Here is a 23,510-nt window from a genome sequence, read left to right on the forward strand (position 1 = left end):
TCTCTCTGGGATTACAGTCCTCCAGGACGGGTTCGCCAGTATCCCAAGCTGCACGTCGCGGAGCAGCCAGCAGCGCTCCCGCGCCTGCGCAGTTGTTAGCGGGCTGAGGAGGGGGGGGCGTGGTTCTGGTTGTCCCAGCTTGCCACGCGCGAGACTTGTCTACCTGCCGCCGATCGTAGGAATATTTTTTTATTTTCTTTAATCCGTCGGGTTGTGCGCCCATCCCGCCCGCAATCATGGTAAGAAGGTTCGACACCCCAACACGGGACCCCGATGAGTGATGCGGGTTGTATATTGCGCAGCAAAAAAACGCGGCCGCGGGTTTGGGCGCTAACGATCAGTTTACCCCAGAGTGCGGCCTACTAGTCGGGCTTTGGGAGAATGGCCTCCAACCGCCCGGCGCTGGCTTTGCATTAACATCATTTCTCGTATTCGGCACCCTGTGGGTTTCAAAACCAGTACAAATTCCGAACTAACCTCCGCTTTCTATTCATTTGGACTTGATCAATTTCATAATGGCTACATATTGAAACTGTGATGAGAAAAACAATGAATGCAAATCAGACATAGAATGGAGAGGATGATGTCTCTGAGTTAAAAAACACCTCAGACTAATGTCCATCTTGAAATGTTAACCTGTTTGTTGCGGGGTTTAATTGATTTGTGCTTTTTCAGAATTTCCCTTCCCATACCCGTATGAACCTTTACTGGTGTAGATAACATAGAACATACAGTGCAGAAGGAGGCCATTCGGCCCATCGAGTCTGCACCGACCCACTTAAGCCCTCACTCCACTCTATCCATGTAACCCAATAAACCCTCCAAACCTTTTTGGACACTAAGGGACATTTATCATGGCCAATCCTCCTAACCTGAACGTCTTTGGACTGGGAGGAGGAAACCCATGCAGACACGGAGAACGTGCAGACAGTGACCCAAGGGGAATCAAACCTGGGACCCTGGCACTGTGAAGCCACATTGCTATCCACTTGTGCTGCCCCATAATTAGAACATAAGAACTAGGAGCAGGAGTAGGCCATCTGGCCCCTCGAGCCTGCTCCGCCATTCAATTAGATCAGGCTGATCTTTGTGGACTCAGCTCACTTTCCGGCCCGAACACCATAACTCTTAATCCCTTTATTCTTCAAAAAAACTATCTATCTTTACCTTAAAAACATGTAATGAAGGAGCTCCAACTGCTCACTGGGCAAGGAATTCCATAGATTCACAACCCTTTGGGTGAAGAAGTTCCTCCTAAACTCAGTCCTAATCTACTTCCCCTTATTTTGAGGCTATGCCCCTAGTTCTGCTGTCACCCGCCAGTGGAACAAACCTGCCCGCATCTATCCTATCTATTCCCTTCATAATTTTAAATGTTTCTATAAGATCCCCCCTCATCCTTCTAAATTCCACGAGTACAGTCCCAGTCTACTCAACCTCTCCTCATAATCCAAACCCCTTCAGCTCTGGGATTAACCTAGTGAATCTCCTCTGCACACCCTCCAGCGCCAGTACGTCCTTTCTCAAGTAAGGAGACCAAAACTGAACACAATACTCCAGGTGTGGCCGCACTAACACCTTATACAATTGCAACATAACCTCCCTAGTCTTAAACTCCATCCCTCTAGCAATGAGGACAAATTCCATTTGCCTTCTTAATCACCTGTTGCACTTGTAAACCAACCTTCTGTGACTCATGCACTAGCACACCCAAGTCTCTCTGAACAGCGCATGCTTTAATATTTTATCGTTTAAATAATAATCCCGTTTGCTGTTATTCCTACCAAAATGGATAACCTCACATTTGTCAACATTGTATTCCATCTGCCAGACCCGAGCCCATTCCACTTAAACCTATCCAAATCCCTCTGCAGACTTCCCGTATCTCTGCACTTTTCGCTTACCACTCATCTAGTGGTCATCTGCAAACTTGGACACATTGCCTTGGTCCCCAACTCCAAATCATCAATGTAAATTGTGAACAATTGTGGGGCCCAACACGGATCCCTGAGGGACACACTAGCTACTGATTGCCACCAGAGAAACACCCATTTTATCCCAACTCTTTGCTTTCTAAGACTTTATTAGACTTTTAATTGCAGATTTTATTGACTTCATCTGCCATGGTGGGATTTGAACCCGGGTCTCCAGAGCATTACCCCAGGGTCTCTGGATTAATTAGTTCAGCGACAATAGCAGTCCGCCACTGCCATCCCCTGATAATGTGCTGATAATGTCCAGAATCACTTCGTGGAAATCCATTGGTAGCTGACCACTTTTTAAAGAAAGGCTTATATTTCAATACACCTCTTGCATTCACAGGACACCCCAGAATGCTTTTTGAACAGTAGTCAATATTGGAGGAAATGCAGCGGCCAATGTGTGCAACAAACTTGCATAGTTTATAGGGTGACATAGATGGGCAGAAGTGACAAATGGAATTTAACCTTGAAAAATGTGAGGTGATGCATTTGGGAGGGCTGACAAGACAAGGAAATCACGATGAATGGTAGGACACTAAGAAGTACAGAGGGACCTTTGGGTGCATGTCCATAGATCTCTGAAGGTAAATAATTAAGAAAGCATTTGGGATAGTTGCCTCTTGATAGCCAAGGTGCAGCAGGGAGGTTATGATGTATAAAACTCTGGTTAGGCCACAGGTAGAAAACTGCAAGCAGTTCTGGTCACCACACTGCAGGAAGGATGGGATTGCACTAGAAAGGGTGCAGAGGTGATTCACCAGGATATTGCCTCGGCTGGAGTGTTTGAGCTATGAAAGCTGGTTAGGCTGGGGTTGTTTTCCTTAGAGTAGGTTTTGGGGGTGGGGGGAGGAACCTTATTGTTGTCTACAAATTATGAGGGACATGTGATAAATAGGAAGGAGCTTTACTTGTTAGTAGAGGTCAATAATTAGGGTGCATAAATCTAGAGGGGATTTGAGGATAAACATTTTCACACAGGGGGTGGTAGGTGGTTGGAAATCGCTACCTGAAATGGTAGCAGAGGTGGGAACATTCACAACAGTTAAAAAGCAATTAGATGAGCACTTGAAGCACCATAACATACAAAGCCATGGACCACGTGTTGGAAAATGGGATTAAAATAGATAAGTGTTTGATGGCTGGTGCAGGCATATTGGGTCCAAGTGCCCCTTTTTGTGCTGTTTTTTAAAAAAAACTATGACATTCGCAGTGTGATAATGAGCATATTATCTGTTCCTTGTAATGTTAAGAGATCAATATTGACCAGGACTCCCTTTCAAAATAGTTTTGTGGGATCTTTTGCGTCCACTACAGAGAGCAGATAGGCCTTAGTGTAATGTCTCATCTGAAAAATTGATGATATTGTCAGTGATAATATACTAGAAAGGACTAGAGAGTAGTGGAACAATACTATCAGGTAAAACACACAAACTTTGAAGATAGGTTTCCATAATCTTTGGCTCACTACTGCATTACAAGAGATTTTTGCTTTTTCAGTTAATACTCTTTCACAGCATGTTGCGTGTGTTCTACATTATTTTAGAGCGGGCAGGTCTATTGTGAGTGGAGTGGAAACTAAATTTTCTGAAATCCACCTGACTTGGAAAAGGAAATTTTACTCCCCATTGCTCCAGGGTGAGGGAAATGCCACAGTTCGCATTGGTACAAATAGAAACTGCTATGTACAAAACCAAACCTGTAGTTTGACTAGTTACATTTATGGATGCTCATATTTGTAGAGAGAAAGTTGTCATTTTGTTTAGGTTTCACATCATACTTTTATCTTGACAGTGGGTGATTCTCTACCATCCAATGAAATATTCTAATAGCAAGCACACTTATTGCATTGTCAAAATGTGGGAGAATATAAGACTGCTTTGAATGCAAGAACTTGCATTTAGATAACACCTTTAATGGATTAACATGGTCAGTTGAGCATGAGGTGAGAGTAGTTAGCCTTCTCTGTGAATGCTACAGTGTTAGGATTTAAATTGAAGCTGTGTACTTTTTATTTAATTTTAAGGCAATAAGTCTTTTTGGATTGAAATGAAAATGAACTGAAAATCGCTTATTGTCACAAGTAGGCTTCAAATTAAGTTACTGTGAAAAGCCCCTAGTCGCCACATTCCGGCGCCTGTTCGGGGAGGCTGTTATGGTAATTGAACCGTGCTGCTGACCTGCCTTGACCTGCTTTCAAAGCCAGCGATTTAGCCCTGTGCTAAGCCAGCCCCTATTGTTTGGGTATTCAGTGGCTCTCACTGCCCTGATGTCTTTATTTTCGGTCTTTTTTTTAAATTGAGATGTGAATCAAGAGTTAACTGGGCATCTGACCCATAGAAATATATTTGACTCTCCAAACTGCTAACAAGTCAAATCGAAGGTGGTATGTTTGAAAGCCAGAAAATGGTCGGATTGACTGCTGAAGCTTAGTTGCTGCGCATTTGGATTAATAATTTTATTTTCCTCCCAGACGGTGGGTAAGAGCAGCAAGATGCTTCAGCATATCGACTACAGAATGAGATGCATCCTTCAGGACGGGCGCATTTTCATTGGAACCTTCAAGGCTTTTGATAAACACATGAACCTCATCCTCTGTGACTGCGATGAATTCAGGAAGATCAAGTAAGATCAATTCCAATACAGGTGGCCGGGACTTTTACTCAACAACAAATTTGTACCTGCGATTATGGTGCTACCTGCTTCACTTGAGTATATTCTGTGAGATGCCCTTGTCTTTACATAGCATAGCCACACTTCACACAGAACTTTGACATTATGTCTAAAGTCTTGACTTCCTGGGCCAATCTTGAAAGGTTTGTTTAAGAAAAATACAAAAAAGTACATTATCTCAACTCCGCACAGAATTCTGACTTATTCTCTGCCACTTTATTTTAAGAAAACTGATTATCCTTCATTATAAACTGCCAAGTATCTACCTTCCTGAGCCACCTACTTAACTGAAATGAATTGTTCTTTCTGGCTATAAATTTGTTTTGTCCTCCTATTATTGTATTCACCGATTCACAATTATACCTTTCAATAAACTGATACAGAATAATTTCCATTGAAGTGATTTGGTTCAAAAACAGTGAATGAGTAGAGCATGCCAGTGAAAGGCATGTACACTAGTGCCCTGTTTAGTGTTACACTGCACCAAAAAACATTGAGATGTGTCTACACCCTGCAGAACTTTCTAAAATCTCAGATGCCTTTAAGAGGTCCTGTTGACCCGCAGTCTCCATTGCAAACCAATGGCTGCTTTGCTTGACTTCTTAGCACCCAGAATCGTGTCCATGCATCGTGATTCATAAACAAGACACTTGAACATTAAAGGAAAAGCATCTTGCCCTTTTTAATGCTCTAAATTTGCTATTTTGTTATTTCTTGTCAACATAGATTGCAGATTCCTTTCCCCTTTACTAGGACATTGACACAACCGCACGTGTGTGGGTGTTAGGTGAGAGTTAACAGCTCCGGTGGCCTTCGTAATTGATTAACTTTTATCTGCAGTCACTTCCTAGACTAAATGAGCACAGTAAGAAGTCTTACAATACCAGGTTAAAGTGAATCACCTGAGGAAGGAGCAGTGCTTCGAAAGCTAGTGATTTGAAAAAAATATTTGGACTTTAACCTGGTGTTGTAAAACTTGTTACTGCGCTCACCCCAGTCCAACGCCGGCATCTCCACATCATGGCTACCATCGGCACGGCAAACTGCCGGCTCAAAGTGGAGAGGATCTCCAAGAAGATTGCACATATAGACACTGACATTAAGTTTCTACAAAGATGCAAGAAATCAGATAAGATCCCAAAAGGGCTACAGATCATAAACCCACGCAAGTCGACATTCACCCGAGGAAGAAGCCGTGCTCTGAAAGCTAGTGATTTGAAACAAACCTGTTGGACTTTAACCTGGTGTTGTAAGACATCTTACTGTGCTCACCCCAGTCCAATGCCGGCATCTCCACATCTAGACTAAATGAAAAATGGGCACTTGGATAAGGTACCAGCCAACATGGAGCCAAATCCTAGTACGGCTGATTTCAGAGTGGAGGATGTTTGCTATAACAGCAACTTTGCTCCGTTAGCTCTGTTTCAAAGGTGTTCTTATTCTTGCACGTCCCTTACAGAGCTGGGTGGTCAGTATTCTGTTTGATCAGTAAGACGTGATTGAATGTAATGAACGGCATAGTTTTAAGAAACTGGAGTAAAGTACTGGTTATAAAAGCTTAGTTCTTTTGTGTTCTTGCACCAGGCCAAAAAACTCCAAGCAGCCCGAACGTGAGGAGAAACGTGTTCTTGGACTGGTCTTGCTTCGAGGTGAAACCCTGGTTTCCATGACTGTGGAAGGACCTCCTCCCAAAGATGTGAGTATCTACATTTAGCTGAGGTCCTGGGAGCTGGATGATTCCGACATAAAATGAGTAAACATTATTTTACGGAAACTATTCAATTTGGTATCTGGGCATTTGATTTCTGGCCTTGTTTTATTATTCTATAGCATAGTGTTAAATTCTATGACTAGTTTATGAGAATAAAATGATTGGAGCAGGGAATATTGTGCTTTTAAAAGAATATTGTGCAGTATTTGAGAAAAATAAAAGACTGGGGAGAGTGAGCATTACAGTGTGAATGCCGTATAAATTGCTAGCGCAGACTAATTTGGCCAACCATGACCTAACTGGGGCATTTTCCACTTTGAACTGTGGCCAGCTGCTCAATACTTGAATGTTAGCTGAAAGAGATGATGTTCCAGTAGATTTTTCAGGTTGTTGGCTAGTTCCAGTGATATTAAATTGAAAGTTAATAGCTACAGTGCTGAAACTATTGAACATGAATGAAATAAAGTTGGACCCATGATCTAACAATGTTTCAGTGATCTGTTGGTTTGCAATAGTTGACGTGTGGGTGATGTTTATAATATCTTGTTGCAACTTTAAATCTGAAGCCCTTTCCTTTATGAGTTGCCAATGTGAAAAGATGTTGCTAAAATGAAATGATGGATGTTGACTTCTGGGAGCTCCATTGAAAATAAATTGTTAAAACACTGGTCCAGTTACTTGCATCTGTGTTCGCAAACTACTGCGGTACCTTGCTGCATATCTGTTTTCTTGAGTCCAAGATGACAATAAAAAGCCATAAAGTCTTCATTAGCTGGTGAAATTAAAAATTTCACTGACTCTCTGTCTTGGCCATCACTGGGACAGAGAGCAAGACAATGCAGCATTGGGTCAGAAGTGCATTGGGGCATTTTATTATGGCGTGAGTACTAGGGAGAATATACACAACATTCTGGTCTGGAGTCTGCCTAGGGCAAAAAAATTGGTTCATTGAGGTGGATGCCAGTGCGTGGGATCAGATTGGGAGATCCAGTGGGAAAGAAACAAAATAACATTCTCTCTGTCGTTCAGTAATTTGTTGCTATTGTAGATTTGGATTTTGGCTCTTTACTTGCTGTGCAGACTTCTTGCATCACTTGCCCTGCCTTTCTAATTGCAGACTGGAATCGCTCGCGTGCCTCTTGCTGGTGCTGCTGGAGGTCCCGGAATTGGCCGAGCAGCAGGTCGTGGCGTTCCTGCTGGAGCACCAATGCCACAGGCCCCAGCTGGATTATCTGGTCCTGTCCGAGGAGTAGGAGGACCATCTCAGCAGGTGAAAATCTTTCGACTCTGTCTCTTTCAGTCCTCTCTGTGCTGCAATACTTGAATTCTGCTCAGCTGAACAGATATTAAGCTGCAGTGTACATGACTGAAGGCTGCTTACTTTAAAATGTGTGTATCTGCCACAAAAAAGGATTTGAATGACTCGTGATGTGTGCAGCATCTTGCCCACCCAAACTCATTTTGATGGAAAATCAGTTGGCTTGATTTAGCACTTGTATTGTGTAAATTGCTCTCGATGTATGGGGAGAAAGTGTTCTCTATGTAGTAATATACCCATGAATATTGCTGCAAAGCGATACATGATGCCAAAGCATTTTATCTTTCACTCAAATGGACAAGTGTCAAGTTTCAAGCATTCACAACAATTTATACTATAGGAGAAAAGGGGTGCTGATTGATTGGCAGGGGACTCTTGATTAGCCAAGGTGTTGTCATAGAGAAAGCCACAAGGACCGATAGGCTCCCCAAGCTCCTGGGTAATTTAAAACGGTCACAAGGCTTGAGCACGCTCCTTTTGTGACTACTGAGGTACTGCAGGGATCTGCAAATTTGCAGATGATGCAAAGTTGGGTGGGATGGTGAGCTGTGAGGAGGATGCAGAGATGCTTGAGTGTGATTTGGGCAGGCTGAGTGGGCATATGTATGGCAGATGCAGTACAATGTGGATAACTGAGGTCATCTGCTTCAATAGCAAATATAGGAAAGTGGATTTTTGAATTGGTGTAAATTGAAAGAGGTGGATACTCAGCGAGACCTTGGTGCTCTCGTGCATCAGTCGCTGAACATCAGCGTGCAGGTACAGCAGGCAGTAGAGAAGGCAAATGGTATGTTGGGCTTCATAGCGAGATGATTTGAGTATAGGAATAGAGATGTTATACTACAATAGTATAGGGCATTGGTGAGGACACACCCAGAGTATTGTGTGCAGTTTTGGTGTCCTTATCTGAGAAAGGATATTCTTGTAGAGGGAGTGCAGCAAAGGTTTACAAGGCTGATTCATGGGATGGTGGAACTGTCGTATGAGGAGAGACTAAATCAGTTCGGATTCTGTTCATTGGAGTTTAGAAGAGTGAGGGGGGGGAAGCACGGTGGCACAGTGGGTTAGCCCTGTTGCCGCACGGTGCCGAGGTCCCAGGTTTGATCTCGGCTCTGGGTCACTGTCCGTGTGGAGTTTGCATATTCTCCCCTGTTTGTGTGGGTTTTGCCCCCACAACCCAAAGATGTGCTGGGTAGGTGGATTGGCCATGCTAAACTGCCCCTTAATTGGGAAAAGTGAATTGTGTACTCTTAAAAAAAATTTTTAAAGCGTGAGAGGAGATCTCTTGGGAACGTACAAAATTCTAACAGGTTTAGACAGGATAGTTTTAGAAAGAATGTTCCCAAGGGTGGGGTGTTCAGAACTAGGGATCATAGTTTGAGGATAAGGGGTAAACCTTTTAGCACTGAGGTGAGAAAAAATTTCTTAACCGAGTGGTGAATCTGTGGAATTCACTGCCACAGAAAGTAGTTGAGGCCAAAACATGTAATTTCAAGAAGGAATTAGATATAACTCTTGGGGCTCAAGGGATTGCGGGGGATGGGGAAGAGGTGGGATCAGGGTATTGAACTTGATGATCAGCTATAATCATAATTTTTATTAGTATTACAAGTAGGCTTACATTAACACTGCACTGAAATTACTGTGAAAATCCCCTAGTCGCCACACTCCGGCGCCTGTTTGGGTAACTGAGGAAGAATTCTGAATCTCCAGTTCACCTAACAGCATGTCTTTGGGGACTTGTGGAGGAAACCGGAGTACCCAGAGGAAACCCACACAGACACGTGGAGAACATGTAGATTCTGCACATATAGTGACCCAAGCCGGGAATCGAATTTAGGTCCCTGGCGCTGTGAAGCAACAGTGCTAACCACTATGCTACCCTGCTGAATGGCCTCTTCCTGCTTTATGTTTTGTTTGCAGAGAACGGGTCCTGCACGTGAATGAATGCCGCTTCTAGCAAGCGTAGAAGAGCCACGTTACAAGTTGACTTTAATAATTGTATCTATTGTTTGTTGGGGCAGTTTTTCCACATTTACATTCACTATAAATGTGTCTAAACAACAGTAACTGAATGATTCGGACTGTCCCGGCCTTGTGTAGAATTTCCTCCTGAGTTTTTCCATGACTTTTTCGGTGGGAAGTTGGGATCAGTGATTCCTCTATGACTTATGTTTGCTGTGTGCAGCTGGCTTGCCAGAATGCGTGGTCATGTAGTTTAACGGCAATGTTGCTTGTACGTGACCTGTTTGTACTCTGGCTGCCGCATTTCCAGTTGCGCATCCACACAACTTGGAACATTTGTTGGGGCCATAAAGATTTCCCTAATTGGCGACGTTATAGTTGTAGATACAGGGACTTGGTGCTAATGGGAATTCCTCAATAGATAGAGCAGATGTAAGGTGGTTGTGTTTTGCAGACCAGTGGGATCTAAATTTAGCACATTACCGTATTTACTTCAGAAAAGAGTCAATGTAATTATTGTTGCTGTTTATGTTGATGTAAACAGGTGATGACACCTCAGGCGCGTGGAACTGCTGCAGCGGCTGCCGTCACATCCAGTATCGCAGCAGCGCCTCAACAATATCCACCAGGTCGTGGAGGCCCACCGCCAATGGGACGTGGTGCTCCCCCTCCAGGTGAGAACTTAATGCCAAATGAAAATGTGAGTTTGTGGTGGTGGACAATGAACATACATAGCATATACACAGAAGCTACCAGTTCAGTGACAAAGACTTTTCATTATCACCAGACATTCCAAAGTGCTTTACTACCACTGCAGCATAAGTGTAGTCGTTGTTGTAATGTAGTAAACACCACAGCTGGTTTGTGCTCAGCAAATACCCACAAACAGCAATAGTACAGTATTCATTGTTTACGGTCAATCTGCACTACGGTCCATTTGCCAGCATTCCTTTTCTATTCCATTATGTCACATTTTTCCCTTTTCCTTCCTGCTCTTGATTGCTGTGGCGGGAGGTATAATCGAGCAGCCAGGGAGCTCATCATAGAATCTGTACACCTCACGGCACCGAGGTCCCAGGTTCTATCCCGGCTCTGGGTCACTGTCTGTGTGGAGTTTGTACATTCTCCCCGTGCTTGCATGGGTTTCGCCCCCACAACCCAAAGATGTGCAGGGTAGGTGGATTGGCTACGCTAAATTGCCCCTTAATTCAAAAAAATGAATTGGGTACTCTAAATTATTATTTTTTTAAAATCATAGAATCTGTACAGTGCAGAAGGAGGCCATTCGGCCCATCAAGTTGCATCGACCGTTGGAAAGAGTACCGTACCTAGGCCCACGCCCTGACTGTATCCCAGTAACCCCACCTAACCTGACACTAAGGGGCAATTTTAGCATTGCCAACCCACCTCACCTTGTCATCCTTCGACTGTGGAAGAAAACCGGACCACCCGGAGTAAACCCACACAGACACGGGGAGAAAGTTCAAACTCTACACAGACAGTCACCCAAGGCTGGAATTAAACATGGGTCCCTGGTGCTGTGAGGCAGCAGTGCTAACCACTGTGCCACCATGCCACCCGCTCTAGACAGCAAAAGCAAGTCCAGCAGGTATAGTGTCAGAATTAGCTGACTTCATTTGTTCAAGCAACGTATAGGTTTGAAGCTTTAAGCAGTGTTACTGAAAGACTAGGGGCGCGATTCTCCGCCCCCACGCCGGTGGGAGAATAGCGGGAGGGCCTCCCAACATTTTTCACGCCCTCCCGCTATTCTCCCCCGACGCCACGAATCGCCGCTTGCCGTTTTTTACGAGCGGCGATTCTCCGAGGCCGAGCGGCCGGGCCTTCACGCCCGTTTGAACACGGCAGCAACCACACCTGGTCGCTGCATTCGTGAAACGGGTGCCAGATGCCCGTTTGGGGGAACGGACGCACTCTTTTCCCTCCGCCGCCCCGCAAGATCAAGCCGCCACATCTTGCGGGTCGGCTGAGGGAAAAGACGGCAACTGCGCATGCGCAGCTGACGTCATCGGCCGCGTCAGCCGGCGTGACGCTTGACGTGCGGCCTTGACGGCCGTCGTCAAGGCTGTGATGCACGGGGCCGCGCTCCTAGCTCCGTCCGGGGGGGAGAATCGGCCCCGGAAGTGGGCGTGAAGGCTGCCGTGGGTCACGGCCTTGACTTTTGATGCATTCATGCTTATACTTCCCAATTTATCTTGCATTCTAAGAAACTGTGTTATTAGGGGTTATGTGTTTTTCTGGAATCCCTCAGGATCAAGGATGACTCTCTTCCTCTCCGGTTCGGTGGGACCTGAGATAGCTGATGAGTGCAATGCATGATCTGTAGACTTTGCCACATGCGGGACATTGGGAGTTAAATATTCTTCCCCCAACCCACCTGGCCCTTGGGGAGCAGAGATCTGTGGTTTGATCCCCACTCTGCGATATATTAGCTAGTTTTTGCTCGAAGAGCATTAGGGTGCAATTAGTCTTGGTGCTGGTTTGAGGATTGTTGCTGGAGGTGCACCGTATGATTGGGCTCTGCTGCCTCCATGACTGCTGAATCTGTGATTCACTTGAATGGAACAGTAGTCTTCTCTGTTCATTGTCCACACACGGTAGCTTCAGGAAAGGGGAATGGCTGTTAATTTATAGCTCAAATCACATGGTTTGTGCTTGTTTGCGATGGCATTGAACATGGTTTTGATGGGTTCACAGGTATGATGGGCCCTCCTCCTGGTATGAGGCCACCTATGGGTCCACCGATGGGAATGCCTCCTGGTCGCGGAGCACCAATGGGGATGCCACCAGGAATGCGACCCCCGCCACCAGGAATGCGAGGTAAGTGTTTGAGAAAGCGTTGAATTGGTGTTGAACCGGAGTTGAAATGCCACTTTATTCAAAATTGTAATTATGTACAAATGTATTCAAATTTAATCTCACAGTAGTCAGGTGATCATGTTCCTGCCCCAGCAACTGAGTTTCCACTGTGACACATGGTGAAATGGAGCTCAAAAGCTAGTGATGTGTGGGCTGTCACCAGAACATGATGGTGAAAGCAGCCAGATTATCATTAAATGACCCAGCAGGTTCCGGGAAGGAGCTTGTCATTCCAGTCTCTTCAGCCTTGCCTCCATTCCATTGCTATGTAGTTAACTATCATTATCCTCGACACAACTAGATGGGTAACAAACACTGTCTCGCCCACATTGCAAGAATTAATTATTTCATAAGATATAATTTTTATAGCTGGTTTCAGAGGCTCTCTTCCCATGTTGGTATTCTGTTTGCTAGATACTCCCATCGCTGCTAAAATTCTTCCCATGTGGGTATTTTTTATTACTGGCAAATGTTCGTAAAATTTAAAAATCCAACAGAAATTCAGGAGTAGTTTCTTTACCCAAACACTAGTGTTAATGTGGAACACTTTATCACATTACCATTGAGAAAAATAGCAAATATGCATTTAAGAGCAAGTTAGGGTCACACATGAGGGAGGAAAGAATAGAGGGTATGCTGATAGGGTTAGCTGAAGAAGGGTAGGAGGAGGCTCATTGGACTGAATGGCCTGCCTTTAGATTCCATGCACTCTTAAAACTTTGCCAATTGTGGATTATCTTAATTGCAACAGCAGCTATCTTCCTGTTCCACCCAATGTATCTCGCCCTCTTCATAATGGAATGGAAGATTGAGATTTATTGATGGAGCAGGAACTGCTTCTGCTCCCAAGTCTTATAAGCGTTCATGCCTGAAACCTTTTAGATTATTTTTCCTGTTCCTTGCCCCCATCTCAATGGCACCTTTACATTCTTTCACAGGAGCATTACAGAGCAAAATTTGTCATCTAGCCACATCAAGAAATATTAGGGTAGTAGACCAAATATTTGGCCATGGCCAAATATGTTTTAAGGAGGGGCACACATGGAAGAATATGAAGGATTGCATAAACTTCACACCCTCAAAAAGAAAGGCCACCCATTTAAGACAGACGAGAAGATTTTTCTGAGGGCCATGAGTCTTTGGAACTCTCTTCCTCAAAAGGCAATGGAAGCAGAGCCTTTAAATATTTTAAAGCAGAGCTAGATTCTTGATTAACAATGGGGTGGAAGGTTATCAGAGGTAGATAGGAATATGGAGATGAGATTACAGCCAGATCAGCTATGATCTTACCGAATGGCTCAGCAGGCTAGAGGGGCCGAATGGCTTACTTCAGTTTCTAATTTGTTTGTATGCAAGTCCTGTTCACTCATACCCCTGCGCTTGCTCCTGGTTATGCAACGTAAACATTGGAGCAGGAATAGGCCACTCGGCCCCTTTAACCTGTTCAGCCATTCAATAAGATGTGTTTCGCTTGTTTTTCTTTTTAAAAATATAAATATAAAGCCTACTTTCAAGCGATGTTTGGATTGCTCTACAACAAAGTCTCCTGGTGTATTTAATTGTGTGGTTTCCCTTTCAGGTCCTCCACCACCTGGCATGCGACCACCAAGGCCATGAGAATAAAACTAACTAAGATGTTGGGGCTGATCGACTACGTGGGATGTTTGACTGCTGTAATGGGGGTGGTGTCCTGAGCAGAGACTTTCCGAATCTTGCCATTTATAATGGCTGGTGGTTGCAATGCAATCACTGAAACTTCTGGGACTTTTATGAGTAGATTGGCATTACCATGAAACCGATGAGATTTGTGTTTGCTTTTTATTGTAATATTTGACATTTTTATTAAAAGGTTTTTGTAAAATTAAAGGTTTGATGTAATGATGCTTCCTAAAGTCCGTGAATTGTTTTTATCTATACCAACATTGACAATTCGTTGTTTCTGAAGCAAATTTTTTTTTTTTTATAATGACTGGTTTCAGTGGTCTGGTAAATCACAATGAACGGTCTGAATCCTATTGGGTAGCGAGTTGTTATCTCATAAATGATTTGGAGGCTTTCAGTCTCCACTGATTTTTGCTGTACCCTTTTTCTAAAAAGCTTCACTCCCAAGGCCTCTTTATTACTATATCTGTCTCAAAAACTGCCTTAAGTCTCTTCCTTCTGATCCCCAACATTGAGTGTCAAGACATCCAGTGAATAAAACGATCGTAGCACCTGGGAAACTTATTTGGCCATTGTGTTGGTTGAGTCTGCTAACACATCTAGATCTGCTTTGCCTTTATCCTTGGATAGTTGGGCAGCACGGTGGCCTAGTGGTTAGCACAACCGCCTCACGGCGCTGAGGTCCCAGGTTCGATCCCGGCTCTGGGTCACTGTCCGTGTGGAGTTTGCACATTCTCCCCGTGTCTGCGTGGGTTTCGCCCCCACAACCCAAAAATGTGCAGAGTAGGTGGATTGGCCATGCTAAATTGCCCCTTAATTGGAAAAAATAATTGGATAATCTAAATTTATAAAAAAAAAAAAAAAAAAATCCTTGGATAGTTCAACACAAGGGTGGCACGGCGGTGCAGTGGTTAGCACTTAGGATCCGGGTTTGATCCCTGCCCTGGGTCACTATCCGTGTGGAGTTTGCACATTCTTCCCTGTCTCACCCCCCACAACCCAAAGGTGTGCAGGGTAGGTGGATTGGCCACGATAAATTGCCACTTAATTGGAAAAAAAATAATTGAGTACTCTAAATTCTTTATTCATGAATTTAATTCAATTAATACCTCTTTATTTCACTACCTCTGCTGATCTGATATTTTCAGAAGTTCATAATAAATTTGCGTTGCAAGTCTGAATGCAGATCAAGGTCTTGTGGACCTAACATTCCTGGTTTCTACTTCCCTGAGGAAGTAATACCTTGGGAAAGACTGGGTCAGAGTATCTTGCCCAAATACGGTTTTAAACATAAAATTTAGATTTATTGACAGGTGTCCTGAGGCACAGTGAAAAGTATTCTGTGTACAGTCCAGGCAGGTTCCATATATGAAAAACATAACGATAAATACACAATGTATGAATACATGAACACAGACAGCGGGTGAAGCATACGGAGTGTTGTGCTATAACAGTAGAGAAGATGCGTAAAGAGATCAGATCAGTCCATAAGAGGGTCATTCAAGAGTCTGGTAACAGCAGGGAAGAAGCTGCTTTGAATCTCGGTAAGAAGTCTTACAACACCAGGTTAAAGTCCAACATATTTGTTTCAAACACTAGCTTTCGGAGCACTGCTTCCCCAGGTGAGTATGGGGGTGAAACCCACACAAACACGGGGAGAATGCAAACTGCACATGGACAGAGACGGGATCAAACCTGGGACCTCAGCGCCATGAGGCAACAGGGCTAACCTATTGCGCCACCGTGCTGCCCAACTCGTACTTTATCTTCTCTAATTGCAGGAAGTTGTACAGGTCACCCAACAAAGCCACTGCTCCTGATGGCGATGTCGACCACCACTCCAGCAAAATTCACTGCTGTGCAATCAGAGAGGCGAAGGCCAAGACATCGGCCTTCCTCCTCTGCATGAGCTCAGGTCCACCTCCCCCTCACTATCCTGGCTAAGACTGCAAACACTCCCGTCCAGAATCTTCCCAATTTTTTTGCATCCCCAAAACGTGCGTGTGATTCGCTGGCCCCCCCGCCCAGACCTCAAACTCATCTGCTACTCCCTGAAAGAACCCACTCGTTCTCGCCAAAGTCATATGCACCCTCTGCACCACCTTAAATTGTATCAGGCCCATCCTTGTACATGAGGTCCTGTTAACCCTACGCAGTGCATCAGTCCATACTCTCCAATTGATCTCCATTCCCAACGCCACTTCCCATTTCTCCTTGACCTTCACCACCTGCTTGCCTCCCTGCTCCCCCAGCCACTTGTACATATCCCCAATTCTTCCCTCGGTTTCCACATCCAGGAGCAGCAGTGTGTATCCCGGCAACCTAGGGAACCCTCTCCAGACCTTTCGCGCAAAGTGCTGCCTGCTTTCCCATGGCAGTGGGAGGTGTAGACAGTCAATGGATGTGAGGCGGATTCGCGTGATGGTCTAGTTTATTACTGGCAAGAACAGTAAAGGCACCAACAAGAAATACCTTAAACATGTACCCCACCATGGTGCCGCCTCCATCCGTCCCCACACTGATTCCCCCACCCACAGTCCATTTCCTAACCACAGCAATATTTGCCGCCCAATAGTAATTCTTCATATTCGGCTATGCCAGCAACCCCCCCTCCCCCACACACACCCCTCGCTGCGAGGTTCTGAAACACAAACAAAAACCTTGACAGCACTGTCATTTTTACTGTCTGCACCCACACTGCCAGTGACAGCAGCAGCACATTCCACCTCTTAAAAAGTCCACCCTCATCTGTTCCAGCAACCAAGCCAGGTTCAGCTTGTGCAACTGGGGCCTGCCCTATGCCAGCTGGCTATCCAAATATCTAAAACTCACCCCCACCACCCTAAACGGCAATTTCCCTAGTCCCTTTACCTGCCCTCGAGTCTCAATCGGGAACACCTTGCTTTTTCCTAATTAAATTTTCTCAATTTATATCCTGAGAATCGTCCAAACTCCCTCAGGACCCCCATGATGACTCTAATGCTGCCCACTGTGTCCAAAATGTACAATAGCAGATCGTCCACATACATTCGCCCCAGCCCGCCCCCCCCCCCCCCCCCCCCCCCCCGGATACCTTGTCCTATGTATCTATGTATGTCCTATGTTTTTCATGTGTGTGGAACGATCCGTCTGGACTGTAAGCAGAACAATACTTTTCACTATACCTCGGTGCACATGATAAGAAATCAAATTCAATTCAATTCAATTCAATCCCACACCAGTCCCACAATGTCCTCAGCGCCATTGCCAGTGGCTCTATCGCCAAGGTGAAGAGCAACGGGGAGAGCAGGCACCCATACCTCTTTCCACGACACAACCCAAAGTACCCAAACTCACTTGGTTTGTCTGCAACTCTCAACCGAAGCCTTATACAGCAGCCGGACCCAATCTACAAACCCCTGCCGAAACCTGAACCACCCCAGAACCTCCTGCAGATACGTCCACTCCACCCGATCAAACGCCTTCCCTGCGTCCATCACCAATACTACCTCCACCTCCTGCCCCTCCGAAGGCATCATGATTACATTGAGTAGCCTCCTCACATTTGCCGACAACTGTCTCCCTTTCACAAAACCTATTTGATCTTTGCCTATCACCCCCGGGACACAGTCCTCAATTCGCGATGCCAACACTTTCACCAACAACTTAGCGTCCATGTTCAATAATGATATCGGCCATGCAACCCGCACTGCTCGGGATCCTTATCTTTTTTTTAAAATCAGAGATGGAAGCATGCGACAATGTAGGGGGGAGATCCCCCTCTTGCCCTTGCTTCATTATGCACCCATCAGCATTGGCCCCAGGTCCGCCCCAAACTTTTCATAGAACTCTCCCGGGAATCCATCCGTCCTCGGGCATCTCGGTCCTTCCGGCACCTCCGAGTATCTCCTGTCCACTCTTAAAATCTCATCCACCAGTCTGACCCACTCCTTCCACTCCATTTTCTCCCTATGCGCCTGGATTGATATAAACTCCCCCTGACCCTTGCGTGCCTCCCGTAGCGTGGCAGCCGTGACCTCCCCATGTGGTTTAGCTCCACGTAGCCCCGAATGACTTCCCTTCCCCGCTCACACACCTCCTCATCCACCAGCAACCCCACATCCAGCCTCCACTGCGGGTGCAGCACACCCCTTCACCCCGATCGGCCACAATACTCCCCACCTCAAATGCAACTCGCTTATTACCAACACCGCCACTCCCCTCGTCTTAATATCCAACCCCGAATGTAAACCTGCCCCACCCATCTCTTAAGTTCGTCTGGTCCCCCAGTTTCAAGTTTGTCTCCTGCAAAAAGGCCATGTCTGCCCTCAGACGCCACACATGTTAAACACACGTGACCGTTTAACCCCCTCACATTCCACGTGAGCAGCCTGGTCAGGGGGCTTCCCTCCCCCTTCCCCTGCCAATCAGCCATATCCCTTTTTGAGCCAGCCTGCGTCACACGGATGTCCACCATCATCGATCTCTTCCAAACTGCGTCACATCAACCGCACCCTTGTCAGCAACCCTCCCCACCTCCCCTTCCACCCTCAAACAAAAGACCAACCCCATCCCCCCCATGCCTGCATCCTGGCAACCCCCCCCCCCCAACTCACTCCCATTAACTAGTCCGCCCAGCTAGCATGGTGGATGGTGGCCCCCACCCATTGCCTCCAACCATCCTTCCTCCCTCCAGTTCCCCTCTCCTGACCCACCCAACCATCCCTGAAAGGCACACTCACAATCTATGCTCCCCCATAAAAGCCAGTCCCCGAAAACCCAACATGAAACACTTTAAAGAGCACACAAAACTCCTCCAAAGTTATGTGCCCTCGCACTCCTCCCAGTCCACTGTCCGTCATAAATTCCATCACCTCCTCTGGTCAAAATAAAGCTCTCACTTCTGGAACGTCACCCACAGGTGGGCTGGGTATAATACTCCAAACCTGACCCCCTTTTTAAAGAGGGCAGTCTTAATCAGGTTAAAACCGGCTCTCCTCTTTGCCAGCTCTGCACTCAGATCCTGGTACACCCACAGCTCGTTCCCTTCCCAGGTACATTTCCTGATGTGCCTCGCCCACCAAATGATCTTCTTGTCCAGAAAGTGGTGCAACCGCACCACCATCGCCCTCTGCGGCTTGCCCACTTGCGGCCTTCTCCTCAGTGCCCTGTGCGCTCAGTCGACCTTCAGGGGCCAGTTATAGGCCCCCTCCCCCATCAATGTCTCTAACATCCTTGCCACGTTCACTCCGGCCTCTGCACCATCAATGCCTTCAGGCATCCCGACAATCCTGAGATTTTGCCTTCTGCAGCGATTCTCCAAATCATTCTCCCTCAGCTCTTTCTGGCTATCCCGCATCGTCCCCACCTCAGCCACCAACAAGGCAAACTGCTTCTCGTGCTCCCCCATCATCTCCTCCGCTTTCTGCACCGTCAGGCACTGGGACTCCAGCCTCTGCTCAACTTGCTCGATCCCAGACCTCAGGGGTTCCACCACCTTGGCTAGGTCTTCCAGGTCCTCTTTCCTCTGCTGCCGGAACTTATCGTTCAAGAACTCCACCAACTACTCGCCCCTTCCCTTCTGCCAGTCACACCAGCGGAGTAATAACCTCCCCAGACATACCTGCACCTCTTGCTCTCAAATGCTTTCCCCTTCGGATGGGGAAAAAGACCAAAATCTGCCTTGAGTGGGAGCCACCAAATGTGCAACCACCCACACCATGGCCGTACCGGAAGTCGCCTTCATTTGTTTCCTTTTTTAAAATACATTTAAAGTAGCCAATTCATTTTTTCCAATTAAGGGGCAATTTAGCGTGGCCAATCCACCTCCCCTGCACATCTTTTGGGTTGTGGGGGTGAAACCCACACAAACACAGGGAGAATGTGTAAACTACAAAATGACTGTGACCCAGGGTCGGGATCGAACCCGGAACCTCGGCGCCGTGAGACAGCTGTGGTAACCACTGCGCAACCGTGCTGCCCCTTCATTTGTTTCTTCATATCACGTGGAGTAAATTGAATTGGCTGAAGACTGACATTTCTTTTCTTTAAATATTTTTATTGACATTTTAGTGATTTTTTACAAAGTTTACAAAAAGACCACACATTTACATATCATAGTAAGAATAACTCCCCAATATCAAACCACGCTCCCCTCCTCCCCTTTAACTATTTAGGTGTTTCACTAGCGTCATGTTTTACCTTTCGTATTTACAGGGTTTTAATCATTTCCTTGTGTCGACCCCAACAAAAAGAATAACAAAGATGGGAGAGGGAGGCGTTACATATGGGGTACCTTACCTCCGTCCCTGTCCCCCACTTTAGGTGTACAATGGCTCCGTTCATTTGCCGGTTTTACTTGCACGTTTCCGTCTGGGGGAGGGGTGCAGACCCCTCCCCGTACAGGGTTAATTCAGCCTGTGTTGGCCCCCGTCCTGACCTGGGACCCTTTGACCCCACCATAAGATCCTTTCTCTGCTGCCTTGTTCTCGGTCCCCCGTTGTCTGCCCCGACGGGGACAGCACGGTAGCATGGTGTTTAGCATAAATGATTCACAGCTCCAAGGTCCCAGGTTCGATTCCCGGCTGGGTCACTGTCTGTGCGGAGTCTGCACGTCCTCCCCGTGTGTGCGTGGGTTTCCTCCGGGTGCTCCGGTTTCCTCCCACAGTCCAAAGGTGTACGGGTTAGGTGGATTGGCCAGGCTAAATTGCCCTTAGTGTCCTAAAAAATAAGGTTAATGGGGGTTGTTGGGTTACTGGTATGGGGTGGATATGTGGGCTTGAATAGGGTGATCATTGCTCGGCACAACATCGAGGGCTGAAGGGCCTGTTCTGTGCTGTACTGTTCTATGACTGTTTCCGTCCTGACCCTACTCTCTTCTTTCTTCCCCCTTCTTATTCATCGCTGTTTTCCTGGCCTTTATGCGGGCCCACCCTTCTCGCTCTATTGGCTGTTGGTTTCAAACTGGTCCTGGAACAAGTTGGTGATGGCTTCCACGTCTTGTGAAAGCCCTCTTCCAACCCTCGGATAGTGGATGAATGACATGTTTGATGCTGGGGGTTGGATCATCCACTTGGCACTTCTGGTTGAAGATCGTTGCAAATGCTTCAGCCTTGTTTTTTGCAAAGATGTGCTGGGCTCCTCCATCATTGAGGATGGGGATGTTTGTAAACCTCCTCCTCCAGTGAGTTGTTTAATCGTCCACTACCATTCCCAGCTGAATATGGCAGGACTGCAGAACTTAGATTAAATCTGTTGGTTCTGGGATTGCTCAGCTCTATTACTTGCTGCTTAAGTTGTTTGGCACACAAGTAGTCCTGTGTTGTAGCTTCACCAGGTTGACACCTCATTTTTAGGTATACCTGATGTTGCTCCTGGCATATCCTCTTGCACTCTTCATTGAACCAGGGTTGATTCCCTGGCTTGGTGGGGGAAAGGTTTGAGCATCATTTTTGGCATAAGAAGGTTCTACCATTACCTCTATGGATGTCATTTTACACCTTTGATTGACTATAGTCCCTAACTACAATCTTTAGGCCGCATAAGGGTATTCCTTCTCGCGCAGCTAGATTACAAAGATGGTCTTTGATTATCCAGTATTGTCAGTCAGAGCAGCACGTAAATGCAGATGCTTTTTCTAGACTGCCGCTACAAGTCAAACAAGGTCAGGAAGTCAAACAAGAATCTGGTGAAAATATAGCATATATCTTGGGCTGGTTTCTCCGTTCCTGAGACTAAGTGGTGATGCCAATTCATCGGCTTCCACGACAGCAAAACTGGTGCTGCACCTGGCATAATTCAGCGACCGGTGAGGGGCTAGCACCGGCGCCATGTGGAACACAATCGATTCCAATGAGAAACGGAACGGGATTCACCGGGTCCGCGATTGACACTCGGGAGGCTGACAAGCTGTAGCCACATATACACATTCGACTTCCCATACACGCTCATCCCAGCCAACAAGATGGCACTGGTGGCGCTGGAGCATGCCAATGCCGCTGATGGGTCGGTTGGGGCCAGAGGGCATCTAGGGGGCGCTAAGTTCATTATTGGCAGTCAGCAGCGAATGCAGCTGCATGGCTGCCTTGCAGGCTGTGGCAATGGTTTTCCATGCTCGTGGATCCCGACCCACAGCCCACCTATTGGCCACCCCCGCTACTCTCCCCAGTCCTGGCAGAAGCACCCCCCCCCCAGCGGCACAACTGCAGCAAACTATGGCGATGTTGGATCCTTTCCGCACCCCCTCTCTCCCCCTCAGCAATCACGGCGCCTGTTTTACAATTTTTAAAAGCACAAGTGAACCTCGCCATCGGGAATTCGCCCCAGTGGAGGTGAAGAATCAAGAAGGCCCTGGAGAATACTGGGTCAGACATGTTAATGACATGCCAACAGTCTTTACTGTACATGCGTTCTAGAATGCACTGACACATGTCGAGACAACGGAGACACGATTTGGCGTGATTTTGGCATCAAAACCGATTCTCTGCCCAATCGCGTTCCCCGATTCCAGTGTCAGCCGACGGAGAATTCCGCCCTTTATATCTTTCTCATGTTGAAAACGTACCGGTAACTTCAACTCAAGTACACAAGTATACAAGAATCAATCCGGTAATAGTGAAGGCTATGAATATGATTCAAAAAGGCACTTTAACAAATGTGCATCAAAATAATTCAGACCTCAATCCCTACATCACTAGGCATCTTGAATTGACAGTTCAATTCAAGAGTTCTGCTCTGGGGTATTCGAGTGATCGTTCGCCGTTTTGACAAAGTAGAATTCTTAAACAGCTACATGGAGGGTATCTTGGTGTGGTGAGGATGAAGGAGTTAGCATGCAGCTACTTCTGGTGGCCAGGATTAGATGCCTAAATTGAAGAGAAGCTGGGGCTATGCTAAATGTGTGCCACATTAAGGAATAATCCACCCCTGCAACCTTTGTTTTCGTATTCATATTGACTATTCTGGGCCAATTGAAGGGGCTGGTTTAGCTCACTGGGCTAAATCACTGGCTTTTAAAGCAGGCCAGCAGCACGGTTCGATTCCCGTTCCAGCCTCCCCGGACAGGCGCTGGAATGTGGCGACTAGGGGCTTTTCACAGTAACTTCATTGAAGCCTCCTCGTGACAATAAGCAATTTTCATTTTTCATATGTTCCTAGTGATGGTTAACACACAAAGTGTCCAGAAATCAAAATCATGAAGTCCACAACAACGGAACAGATAATTGAGAGACTGGATGAGGTATTCACAAGGTTCGGAAGGCCGTAGCAACTCATGATGGATAACGGGACTCAATTTACATCAACAGAGTTCGAAGGTGACTTTATGGGGATGGATATCCACCATATT

At 46.3% G+C, this 23,510-nt stretch overlaps 1 protein-coding gene across 1 annotated transcript; it reads left to right on the forward strand.

Annotated features, from left to right (window-relative positions):
- The first annotated feature begins 80 nt into the window (after window positions 1–80).
- Window positions 81–14,389, forward strand: snrpb (small nuclear ribonucleoprotein polypeptides B and B1). The gene is made up of 7 exons (XM_038802989.1): window positions 81–239; window positions 4,453–4,604; window positions 6,237–6,348; window positions 7,481–7,633; window positions 10,191–10,320; window positions 12,362–12,484; window positions 14,103–14,389. Exons 1-7 carry the CDS (start codon window positions 237–239, stop codon window positions 14,138–14,140), a joined length of 711 nt encoding a protein of 236 aa, XP_038658917.1. The 5' UTR covers window positions 81–236; the 3' UTR covers window positions 14,141–14,389.
- The last annotated feature ends 9,121 nt before the right edge of the window (window positions 14,390–23,510 follow it).

This window comes from Scyliorhinus canicula, chromosome 7, assembly GCF_902713615.1.
Source record: "Scyliorhinus canicula chromosome 7, sScyCan1.1, whole genome shotgun sequence".
NCBI lineage: Eukaryota > Metazoa > Chordata > Chondrichthyes > Carcharhiniformes > Scyliorhinidae > Scyliorhinus > Scyliorhinus canicula.

Coding starts and splice junctions, on each gene's coding strand:
- snrpb (XM_038802989.1), top strand. Junction 6,349..7,480: donor AAGGACCTCCTCCCAAAGAT/GTGAGTATCTAC, acceptor TTCTAATTGCAG/ACTGGAATCGCTCGCGTGCC. Junction 12,485..14,102: donor CCCGCCACCAGGAATGCGAG/GTAAGTGTTTGA, acceptor TTTCCCTTTCAG/GTCCTCCACCACCTGGCATG.